Below are 11,886 nucleotides of genomic sequence, written 5' to 3'. Positions count from 1 at the left end.
AGCACATGAACCTCACTGAATTAAAGACTTTCATGATTTCTGGCACATTATGGACTATGGCTGCGTGTCTTTTAAAATCCTAGTGGAATGTTTAAGGAAGCTGTTCAGCATACTGTAGTTGATCTGTTAGTATGGATTAAGTGCCCATTCTAAAATAACCTTAGGAAACAGAAGGAACTCTTTTTCTGATACTTCAGCCATTAATCTGCTTTAGGGGATTGCTGACGCATGTAATACAAACAGATGAATCTGGTCAGAGACTTAGGTGGGAGAGGCAAGCCATACAAAGGAGGTTCCCTTTCCCAGTGATGACCACATAGTGACACATGCACCACAGAGATAGAGATATGAGAGAGAGAGAGAGATAGAGAGAGAGAGAGACTGACTTAAGGTAATTAAAACATTATATCCAAATATTCCACCCCATAAACTGTCTTACTATAGCATTTGATACAGGAAAATATTAATATTTTGACTATCACAGCATGCATAAGTTAAATATCATGGCTTCTATTAGCCTGTGTTTAACACTATTAGTCTGTATTTAATACTACATTTGAAAATATTTTACCTATACCTTTATCGTAATTCACCTATAATAATTATTCTAAATTTTAAACATGATTACTTATAGATAAAATACAATACCTAAATAAAATGCGTACATACACACAAAATGAATCAAAAACTGGGGGTTTCTGAGGGTTAACAGACTGGAATAATTATAACAGATTTTAGATTAGATCTTTTCTAGTGTTGTTAAAAATATTGACAGAATTAGGAAAGGTTAATCACCTCTAATGTGTGACTCATGTTATCAAACAATTATACTTGTCATGGCAGCCTCATAAAAATGAATTTCCTTCTATTTAACACCTATTATTTTACATCTAGGTATAAAACTACCATTAAAATGTCTGCAAGAAATATTTATAGTTCTTGCTAATGTTCACCCACACTTATCCACAGGAAGAGTTCAACTCTCTCTAAAGGCCTTTCCCTAGCCTACACTTCTATGTACTACTAGACACATACAAAATAGATAGGCACATGCAATATTTTGTTTGACAAAACAAAATATTTGCTTTTAAGGAGATAGGTACAGCTTTTACACAGTGGATAAATATTTTGCTGTAAAATAAATAAATAAATAAATAAAATATCTTTGTTTTGCCCCCAGACACAACTTTGCTTGAAATGCCAAATAAGTCCACGAGTAAAGGCTCAACAAACTCGATTTAAAAGCATCCAATGTCCATAAAATGGGCTGAAGATTTAAAAGACCAGTGGAGGGCGGAAACAGACTGCTAATTTGACATCTTAACAAAGAAGAAGAAGAAGAGGCGCGGCAGGCAAGGACCCCGGAAGTATGCGTGACCCGCTCTGTTTCTTCTACAAGCTCTACTGAAGTTGGCACTTTTCCAGCCAAGTATAATGAAATCACATGTGTTCATTTCACTGTCAGCAACCTAGGACCTGGAATTCGACTGCGAAAGTTTCAGCTTGGGTAAGTATAAGTTGCTATTAAGATATTTTGCCAACGTTCATGTGTCCTATGAATTGCTGTCGGGATAGGTGTGAGCTAGCTTGCTATGCTAAAGATAGCCAGCTACACTAAAATCTAGCCAGTAACCCAACTAAAGATACCCAGCTATATAACATCACAAGGTCTCCGCCAACATTAACCTTATATCACCTCGTCGACCAGGAAGGAATCGTGTCCCTGGCGATAATATAATTAGTTAGCTAGTCAGCGGGCTGACTAACCTTACTCTGAATAGTTAGAAGTGACGAGACGTTAGCAGGTGCCGTGATTTATTCTGTCATCAAACGTTAACCAACTAAAATGCATGTGGGTTTTATTCTGCCATTAGGCATTATATAGCTCGCTAGCTTAGTACTCTGCTGCTATTGTGTGCGAGTATTTCATTTTTATATTGGTTAGTTTATGCTGGCAAGGTTAGCTACCAAATAGCTTGCTAGACAGTCTAAATGTGCATTATACTCTGTTTTCCTAATCTAGATACTAGGATTAGCTAAGACCTTGTTAATTGTCTAATGCTAACCGTAGGACTAAAGCTTGCTCTCTGAATTAGACCCTACAAAGCGCCGCCACTCTATCGGAAATAACCGTGTATTGATCCAGTATAGGAAATCTTCGACACATGCTATGCATAACTTATTTTTCTGTTTAACATGTGTCGTGTGTTTGTGTGTACTCTGCAGGTTGAACACTGTAGATGTTCCTGTGGCAGTGCCGTGTAGTGACCGGCTTAACGTTAGATGGCATGTCAGCGTGAGGTGCAGTCTGTAAGGTCAGCACGACGAACTTCCTTATAATAAGTTTGACTGATTGTCCCAAGATATGATTGAACTGTGTTAAAAGTTGCCAGTCCCTCTAAACCCAGTGGGTTTAGCGAATGCACACCTTAATGTGGTTGATCATTGCCTTATGTATGGAGCATTTCATTATTTCAGATTTAAGGTCCGTCAACTGATAACTTTAGGCACTATGTAACTTGTGGTGAGTGTGAATCAGAAAATGGCATGCATTGGCCTAGCTGCTGTGATTGAGCAAACAAATTCTTGTCATTGCATACTTTCGCCTTGAAACAATAAATATGATGTAGGGTTACTTTTATGTTCTTTTAGCTCGGCAGCACAGCTCCAGTAATGCCAATTCAGTTAATGGAGCTGTCCTCATGTTGCAGGCCTAAGTGTAAAATAAGTAGTATTTTTTTTTATTTGCATTTTCAAAGGTGCTGATTTGCTGAATACACTATAATGCTTGCCAATAAAGGAGTCAATAAGTAGTACGGAGGAGGAGAAAAGGAGAGGGAATAGTGTTTTCAAATAGTGACTTAAATTGTGCTTTAGAGAGAAATCAGTCATGGCAATTTTCACGATCTAAACAATCATATATATACTGATATATTTTACACTCACCTTGCTTGTACAAAAGTGGTAACCTGCCTTTTATGTTCAGGTTTTGCAGTGAGGCTTAGAATACTATTGTTGTTGTTACTATTATTATTATTATTATTATTATTATTATTATTATTATTATTAAGTTTAATTTATATAGCCCCCTTTACAGACTCAGGGTCGCTTAGCATTAACAATAAAGATGGAGAGAGGCAAAAAATGAATGGCAAATTTGTACTGTATAATTTTTGAGTGGTTAGTTCATAGCAGTAATCATGTTGCCTCTGTGCGTGACTGATCAAAGTGTTTAAAAATAAATCCATTGTGATTGTGAAACTGCTAGCTAGCATTTCACCGTAGCTTCCCCCGCTCTTCTGCAGGTAGACAAGAATGCAGTCTTCTGGGCACCGGCTGCGGGATGTAGAGCAGCACCATCCTTTGCTGGGTGGCGGGGAGGGGGAGGCGCAGGTGGCAGTAGGCCGCATATGGTTCATCCAGGATGGCTGCGGCATGGTCTGTGCCTCCATGACCTGGTTTCTGGTGATGTATGCTGAGTTTGTGGTGAACTTTGTCATGCTGCTCCCGTCCAAAAGCTTCTGGTACACGCTCATCAACGGAGTGGCGTTCAACCTCTTGGCTGTGCTGGCCCTGGCGGCACACCTGCGCACCATGCTGACTGACCCGGTGAGACGTGGGGATTTGAGGACTGGCTGAGTTGGGCGGGGTCACCGGGAAGGTCGTCTGTTGACACATGTACAAGGAGTGGCACAGCTATGACTCCTTGGCCGCGTTTGCAATTCAAAACTGCTGCAGGAGCTTAATCCTCTTCTCAGTTTCACCCTCTGCGGCTCACTCTGACCCGTTTTTATCAGGCACTTTACAAAATGAAATGTGTTACGAAAGCTTTTTCACAGAAATTCAAGGACAATTTGGACTAAAGTGTGAAACAGTGGCCAGGCAAGGACCACACTATTTATCTGATGCACTTAAAAACAACCATAGTGTAAAAAAGCAATGCACAGCAGTTACAGGCTATTCAGTAGTTAAAACCCACTGATCTAAGCATTCTTGGAGAGGAGGTAGAACACTCGAGCTGTGGGTGTCCTGTGGTATAAGAGAATTTGGATTGATGACCTTATTCCAAATGCAGCAGTTCATTATATGGAGTGGATAATGATCCATCCTCTCTTTGTGTAGTCAGAACATGAGGGCATCTAAGCAGTTCTGTAGAAACCTGTATTTTTTTCATGTATTAATTTGAGGCAGTGAAACTCTCTACTTCCATGCCATGGTTTGAACATCACGGTGCACAGTCTCTCTTGCTGATCAAGGGAATGTTGTTTGTCAGGGTGCTGTTCCTAAAGGTAATGCCACTAAGGAGTACATGGACAGTCTACAGCTGAAACCTGGGGAAGTCATCTACAAGTGCCCTAAATGCTGCAGCATCAAGCCTGAGAGAGCACACCACTGCAGGTTAGACCAAAATTTTACACTGTGGAGTCAAGACAGGCCTGGCCATGGAAAACATTTGTTTATGGTTTTGATGTTTTGGTTGCGAAAACGGATTGCTTTGTTCCTTTGTTTCAGTATCTGCAAGAGATGCATCCGGAAAATGGATCATCACTGTCCTTGGGTGAACAACTGTGTGGGAGAAAACAACCAGCGATTCTTTGTCCTATTCACTGTAAGCAGGCTGGGGGACTTAAACTCGCTTCCTGCTGTGTTGTGATTGCTTGCTGCATCTTAGACCATGGTACTTTAAGCAAGACTTAACATTAGTTGATGTTTGAATACCTGCACAGGAAAGCTGTTTTATGTGAATCTGGATTATCTCAGATGACCGTTTCTGCTTCATAAGCACTACAAATAATAGTTGTGGGCACCCCACACAACTTGATTGTTGTTTGGAGTCTAAAATCCAGGTCAACAGTCTTCAAAAAGGGACTATAGTTGATAAAAGCAAAAGTGGCTTGTATGGTGCAAGTGCGTTATCAGTCAGACATGCCTCTAATCTTACAGAAACTGCATGCGTAACTTTTCCTTACATTAATAGGTGGAGACGGGTGCCCTCACTGAATTATTGTGAGATTTTCATTGAAGAGTAGCTTTGAAAAAAGCTTTTCACTTTCATATACCAAAGTGTCTGTCGTATAGTTGCCATTCAAAGTTAGCTTGCTAAGGTGGGTTGTACATAGATGGTGATATTTTACTAATAATGCCATAGCCCCTTCCTCAATGCTGAGAAAAGCCATGCTGTTGTAGGCCTACTACTGTGGTGAAAATCCTAAATTGCATTGGTCAGGCTTCCATTACGGAGTCCTTCAAAAATATCACCAGAGGGGCCATGTAGGCATGTGCACAGTCGTGAGTCCCTACACACATACTAATGAACAGTTTTGGTTCGTTACACTCTTGGCTAGAAATGTGTCCTATAGTAACCAAGAATATGTAAAGTAGTGTATATGAATAGGTTGGTGGTTTTTATTTTATTCATGGAAGTGTATTTATTACTGTTAGTCCTATTTTGCTACCCCTTCTCTGAAGGTTTGTATATAAGGAAAGTGTATTATAAAATGTATTTCCGTTGAGACTGCTGCTGGTTACTGCTGCTGTTGTGTGTTACATCTTTGTCTTCCTGTTTTCTCTGCAGATGTATATAGCTTCAATTTCTTTGCATGCCCTCTGCCTCAGTGGGTTCCACTTCTTTACCTGCGTCAAAGTCCAGTGGAGCGGTGAGTCATAGGCACAGTGTGGACTTTATAACTACACCCCCACCCCCCACCAAAAAAAGGTATTATGACCACAAAATAAGACATTTCTACTATTGGGCCACAAGAAAGGAAAACTACCATGGCAGAAGCAAATCAAATTTAATGGTGCACTTAATACCATGATGGTGTCAACTGGGTCTAACAAGGAATTCCCTTGCATCATCACTCCTAATTGCATTTGAGATTAAGCTGCTCTCACACTGTCCCCGCATCCATCATTACATTGGTATTTCCCAGCCTGCAGCCAGTCAGACATGAAATCTCCTCACCACCTCGTCAAGTTTGATCACATGTTCAATTCCAATGTACTAAATATACGAACACTTTGTCATCGCAGTCTTTAAAATGCAAGCATTCATGGTCACTCGTGCATACCTGACTATGGTGAATTATGTGATGGCGTATTTATAGCAAGTATAACATAATGATATGCTGTGTTTCCTTTTACTGTAGTCTTTAATTAACACAATTTTTTTTTCTTCTGAGAACTCTTGACTGAGCAACTGCTGTAGTACCATTTAACCACAAGTTGGGAAACAATGCCTTATACTGCTATTGAGAACCATGAAGGTCTCGCAAGGGGAAGTTCTTGGCCAACATAGAAAACCCCTGAAGCTTTATGATGATTCTTCTGCTGTATTCCCAAAGCATATTCTCCATCACTCTTCAGTCACAAAAACATTGAAAGCCTGAAGCCAAAAAGTGATGTGATTTGCTTGTGTGAATCTTTGTGTGAGTGTAGAGCATTCCTACTGCCTCGCGTGCTGTTCGCCCGACTTCTTGCTTCTGTATTCTAGAGTGCAGTGACTTTTCTCCCCCTGTGGCCGTCATGCTCCTGATTTTCCTGTGTCTGGAGGCCCTCCTCTTCCTCACCTTCACTGCTGTCATGTTTGGTACACAGATTCACTCCATCTGTAATGATGAAACTGTAAGTCAAACAAAACAGCCCACAGGGGTTGCTTGCCAGTCACAGACTAGCCATGGGCCACATTCACTAATGAATAAATTAGTCTGAGTAGATTTGTATTAAGTTAGTTAGGATAATTACATACTGCTGTGACGTGATATTGTATCATCAAATGTCCTCGTATGTTTTTCTGGGCATATTGCGGATGTCAAGTCATGTATAACACAGACCAACTGCACATATGATAGACATATTTATAGGGAGCTCATGAACAACCAGTGGTGTCACACTGTGATGGCCAACATTACTGATTTGCCTTTTAAAAATTGTTTTTTCCTATTGTTTATTTGTGAACAGCATATTTTTGTAAACTGGATGAAGTAAATAAAAAATTTTACTCCTTGCAAACGCTGGGAAAAACTAAATATGGTGCATACGCTGTCATTAGAATATATTCAGGTATTGTGATTGTGTTTTTGCTATATCGCTCACCCCTAGTAGTTGTAATATGAACAAGTTTCAAGCAACCACTAAAACAACATTTTTATGCTGCAAAAATAGGTGCAGTAGTGGTACTGCATTTAACTCAGGTTTGACGTGATGTTCCCTGCAACTCTCACTGAGGTGCTGTGATGTGATGTGATGTGTACGGTTTCATCTCTCTCCCTTGCCCTGCCTCTTGGCCCCACCCTGCTTGCAGGAGATCGAGAGGCTGAAGAACGAGAAGCCAACGTGGGAGAGGCAGGTGCGCTGGGATGGCATGAAGGCCGTGTTCGGGGGCCCACCCTCTCTCCTGTGGTTCAACCCTTTCGCTGGACTCCGCTTGCGGCGCCTGCTCATGGTCCATGCCCGGAAGGAAGGCTCTGAATTCTCTGTGTGAGCACAGGAACCATGTCTTTTTCAGCATGTCAGTGTGCCACCATGCCTGTAACACCACAGAATAGAGGACAAGGCACACCACTCATAATGGTGCCGCAGGTAGGGGAGCACGCTGAAGAGAGTGTGCAATAGAACTGAAGCTGGCCCAGCAGAGCAGAGCAGAGGGGCCAGGACACTACAGTCTGCTTGGTTGACCACTGTACCTCGCCCGAAGACTCATTCTTACTTTTGCCTGTGTTGGCTGTATTTGTCTTCATTAATTCTTTGTGGGTTTTTCTTCTTTTTTTTTTTTCTTTTTTTTTTAAGGAACTCATGTCTATTATGTTAAGATAAAAAGCAAAGCTGAAATGATGCATAAACAAAGGTGTTGAGAACATCAGCTATAGCCACAGTTTAATCAAAGGCTATTGCTTCAGAGCACTCGTATTCCAAACAGTCTTTCCAATGATCAAATCTTGGTCACTCAAAGAACATTTCACTGACCAAATTGAAATTTGAATATCTTATTTGCCAAGAAAGTTTTCAAGTCCGTCTTATGTTGTGTTTGCTCTAGTCTATAGTAAAATTCAGGTTATACTGTTGTAGCTCTAGAATTTATCACAATTTAAATCGTGAGCCATAAATGGCATTATTTTAGCCCCTTATATTGTAAAGACAATTACTTCTCAAGCCTCATTTTAAATATAAATGGCACTGAATATTTAGACTCAGTATTTAAACTGTTTAACTAACTGGAAGCTACATCTGAGATCAACTTTGCACTTGTTTGGCGTGGAACTAGACACATCACATTGAAGTGTGTGCGCATGTGCGCGCAAGATGCAGGACCTTTTCCACTTTGCCCACTTGAGTCCAGCCAGCCCTGTCTAAGAGCTCACACCAGACCCCACAATGGGGGTTTGGTCTGAGCTCATCCAAGCTTTCTATTTAGCATGTAGTTCAAGACTCACTAACCATCATAAGAGCTCTGACAGAATCATTTCTGAGTACTTGTTGAGACAGAACACATATTACACGAGTCCTTATTTAAGGAATCCCTTTCTGATTGCAATACCGTGACTGCGTCTCATCCCGTTGTTCATTTTACGTTTTCACTTCTCTATAAGATGAGAGCTTTTACCTCAGTGGCTAATGGATTTTATAATGACACATAAACCATCTCTTATAAACTTAACAGTTGATGCAGTAAGTGGAGTATATTTAAGAAGGTGTTGAATTTGAGTTGATTGACAATCTGTATTTTCACAGTTTCCTAACAAATGATCCAGGAATCTGTGTACTGGCAATAGAAACCTAAAGGCATAGGTCAATAAATGTCCCTAAATTGCAAATAATCTAAATCAGGTGAGCTGGTTTAAGGTTTTTCCGATAGTATTTGCGATACAAAATCTATAGTCTGGAAGGCATCTGTGCACCAGCAATCATCCAGTCACCTGCCTCCTGACGGAGCTCAATCTTCCTACACTGTTGGTCACTTCATGGTTGTTGACAGTATTGAATTGTATTGGTTCTTGTATTATCGATCTAGGCTCTGTGTTACTGCTAGCCCTTGAATCCGAATCTGGTCCATATTTTTGTAATCACTGAACATTGGATCAACTGATTGGCCATTGTCTCATCACTCTTATCCTGGCAAGCTCTAAGAACTGGTCTACACTGAACAAGAATTGAGAATCGGGGCTCCAGATGGTAATGCAACTGCCCTGATCTGACACACCTGGATCTACTCACTTGGGACCTGCAACGGGGAGCAGAATTGGGGAAGTTTTCAACTCGTCCTAAAACTGTGCCTAAGAACTGTAGTTGAAAACCTATAATAGCATGGAAAAGTAGAAACTATGGATACTGAGTGGGACTGGAAAACACTGATCTAGCACCTAAGATTGCCATTCCATATCCATAGTCAAATAAAAAATCTTAACTGTTAACTCTTTATTTTTGGATCGTTTAGATGTCTGTGTGGAAAGGGAAAATATGGAAAAGTCCAGCCAACCGGTGTGTAGTCCATTGTCGATTAAATAGTCTTTGTGGAATATGGCACAGCAACTTTTTTATGTTTACAAGAGAGAATGTTTTGGCTAATCATTATTTTCTGTAACACAATAAATGTACAATGCTGTCAGGGGGCGGGGACAGCTAACTTTCCAACTGCAATTCTCTACTGGGTTGTATTAGTTAAACCTGTTTGCAAAACCTGCCTTTTTTATTAGCATGTATGTCACTGAGAATGTATATTGTGCTTTTTACATCTTTTAAGTATTGAGGAAGAAGATGAAATGTTTTTCTTGATAAATGAGACCACCTCTTATGCTTTCTTCACTACAAAGAGTACTGCCTAACTGCATTGGTTCTTTGAAAATATGGCTTGACCATCATTGCCTAGTGTTTCTGTGTGAACTTTGGTAGACAAGTCCCATTTCTCCAGGAGTGCTTATTAACTTTAACAGTACAGATGAAAAGCTAGGGAAAAGCTTTTTGCACCTGAATGCCCTGCACAAAGATGTCAATTGTAGATGCAAACAGTAGAATAACACAGCTTTATAAATGTGTAGGATTAGTCAGATGATCCAAGTTAAAATCCCAATGCCAAGTGTAATAACTGGTCAAGATTGTCTAGACTTATGACACAAAGAGAATGTTCAAAGCATTAGTCTTTACAACTGGAAACTAAAAGGTTATGGTAAATACATTGTGAATATTGATTTATCAAGATATTTTCAATGGTCATCAAATAATTGTTCTTTCATATGTAAAGTTTTTTTTTTTGCATAATAAAGGTAGGCTCAGAACTATTAAAACTATGAAGTTTTAGTCATTTGTTTTTTTTATATGGGGGGTCCAGAGACCTTAGGCCACATTACAATCACTTTGCATTCTTCTCTGGAAGGGCACCGAGGAACATATATAAAACACTGGCCATCAACAATGACTGAATTAGGAGAAATCTGACAAAAACAGCCTTTAAACAGGTGAAGTCTCAATTGCTTGTGAAAATCCCTGTTGTAAATTTGTAGATTTTGGTCTCATTCGACAGAAAATATGTGTAGTCCAGTAGCTATACAGTAACCAACAGTCCATTCAAAGATACATTCTTCTCTCAGGTCAGGGTATCCTCACTCCTAATATATTCTCCGATGTCAGCTTGGTGAAACACCACAATCGACATAGGGTCAACTTTCCGGCATTCCTGTGTGGTTTTCGCTGCCACTCCAAAGCCCTGTAACATGACAGATCAGATACAATGATCAGATACAATGTTTAATATATACAAAAAACAATATATAAAAATCACATGAATATAGTAAATGTCTCACCAGCGGTACATCTGCCATTGAATATATCACTACTCCTTGGTACTGTGCGGTATTTTCTGTAATTCTACCAAGGCCTGACTTCATGATGTGGTTGCCATATAGGAAGGACTGTTCTGCTCCAGGCTTAACCCAGACTTTGTACTGTCAGAAAACAGACACCACATACTTGGAAGCTATGTATTTCTGATGAAGCATAAATTCATTGTCATCTTTATATTAGACAAATCAGCAATTGTGTAATACCTCGAATTGTTGCACAACTTTATTTCCCGTGCAATAATACAATTCAATAAAATACCTTGGCGTATGGAGCGAGAAAATCAAGAGCTGTAACATGTAGACGAAACTTTTGAGTCTTCGTGAACTTCCCGAAACACGTGCCAATAGATACCAATTTGTTTCGAGATATATTTGTAGCCAACTTCAGCATCTTTTCGCTAGTTTTATAAATACAAGAGAAGAATGCATACTCAACACGATGACACCCAACACCAAATTACTAAAATCTCTTGCCTAACAAAGCATCACCTAAGCGCGAAGTACAAGATATATTCTTACCTAATATAATATACACGATCATGGTGAAGTCTGAAGCAGTACGTCCCGTCGGGCCTATCAACAAGGAGTTTGATGTTTTCACCGATGCTAAAAGAATGAAAAGCACGCATAAAATTCACACAAGAGCAAAAGGTAATAGCCTGCTAGCCAAAGTCTGTAACACATTAAGCAAGCTATCTTGCTAGATGTAGAATGACTTGCTGTCAGCTATTCGCGAGTGAGCGTTAACGTTAGCTGCTTTAGCCATGTAGCTACCGCACAATGTAGTGGTGTTTCAGACTGTTAACTAGCTAGCTATATGGCTAGATGTATATTTCATAGATCAAGGCTTGTTGGTTGAGAATACCCACTACTTGGAAAGCTTCTCAAACATCGTTTTCGTCTCCTCGTCTGTTAACGGACGCATTATAAAGAACAGTCACCACAGACCCCAAAAAACACAAAAACTCCTCGAGTGATACCACGTGGGATCGTGGGAAAAAAAGACCAAGCTGTCGCGAGATTATGATGTTATATGTGTCGCAGGATTATG

General features: G+C 40.0%; 2 protein-coding genes across 2 annotated transcripts; one reads left to right on the top strand and one right to left on the bottom strand.

The window, feature by feature from the left end:
* Positions 1–1,355: 1,355 nt before the first annotated feature.
* On the top strand, positions 1,356–10,283 carry zdhhc7 (zinc finger DHHC-type palmitoyltransferase 7). The gene is made up of 8 exons (XM_026999510.2): positions 1,356–1,507; positions 2,227–2,315; positions 3,306–3,609; positions 4,274–4,398; positions 4,513–4,609; positions 5,576–5,657; positions 6,494–6,624; positions 7,304–10,283. The coding sequence occupies exons 3-8, from the start codon at positions 3,316–3,318 to the stop codon at positions 7,481–7,483; spliced, it is 909 nt and encodes a 302-aa protein (XP_026855311.2). The 5' UTR covers positions 1,356–1,507; positions 2,227–2,315; positions 3,306–3,315; the 3' UTR covers positions 7,484–10,283.
* Positions 10,006–11,846, bottom strand: nip7 (NIP7 nucleolar pre-rRNA processing protein). The gene is made up of 5 exons (XM_026999511.2): positions 11,705–11,846; positions 11,355–11,441; positions 11,095–11,233; positions 10,797–10,937; positions 10,006–10,699 (listed from the first exon to the last, which is right to left on the bottom strand). The coding sequence occupies exons 1-5, from the start codon at positions 11,758–11,760 to the stop codon at positions 10,580–10,582; spliced, it is 543 nt and encodes a 180-aa protein (XP_026855312.1). The 5' UTR covers positions 11,761–11,846; the 3' UTR covers positions 10,006–10,579.
* Between the last annotated feature and the right edge of the window lie 40 nt (positions 11,847–11,886).

Source organism: Electrophorus electricus, chromosome 4 (assembly GCF_013358815.1).
Source record: "Electrophorus electricus isolate fEleEle1 chromosome 4, fEleEle1.pri, whole genome shotgun sequence".
NCBI classification, from domain to species: domain Eukaryota; kingdom Metazoa; phylum Chordata; class Actinopteri; order Gymnotiformes; family Gymnotidae; genus Electrophorus; species Electrophorus electricus.
Note: the sequence above shows the minus strand (reverse complement) of the source record. Positions and strands in the feature narration are given on the sequence as shown.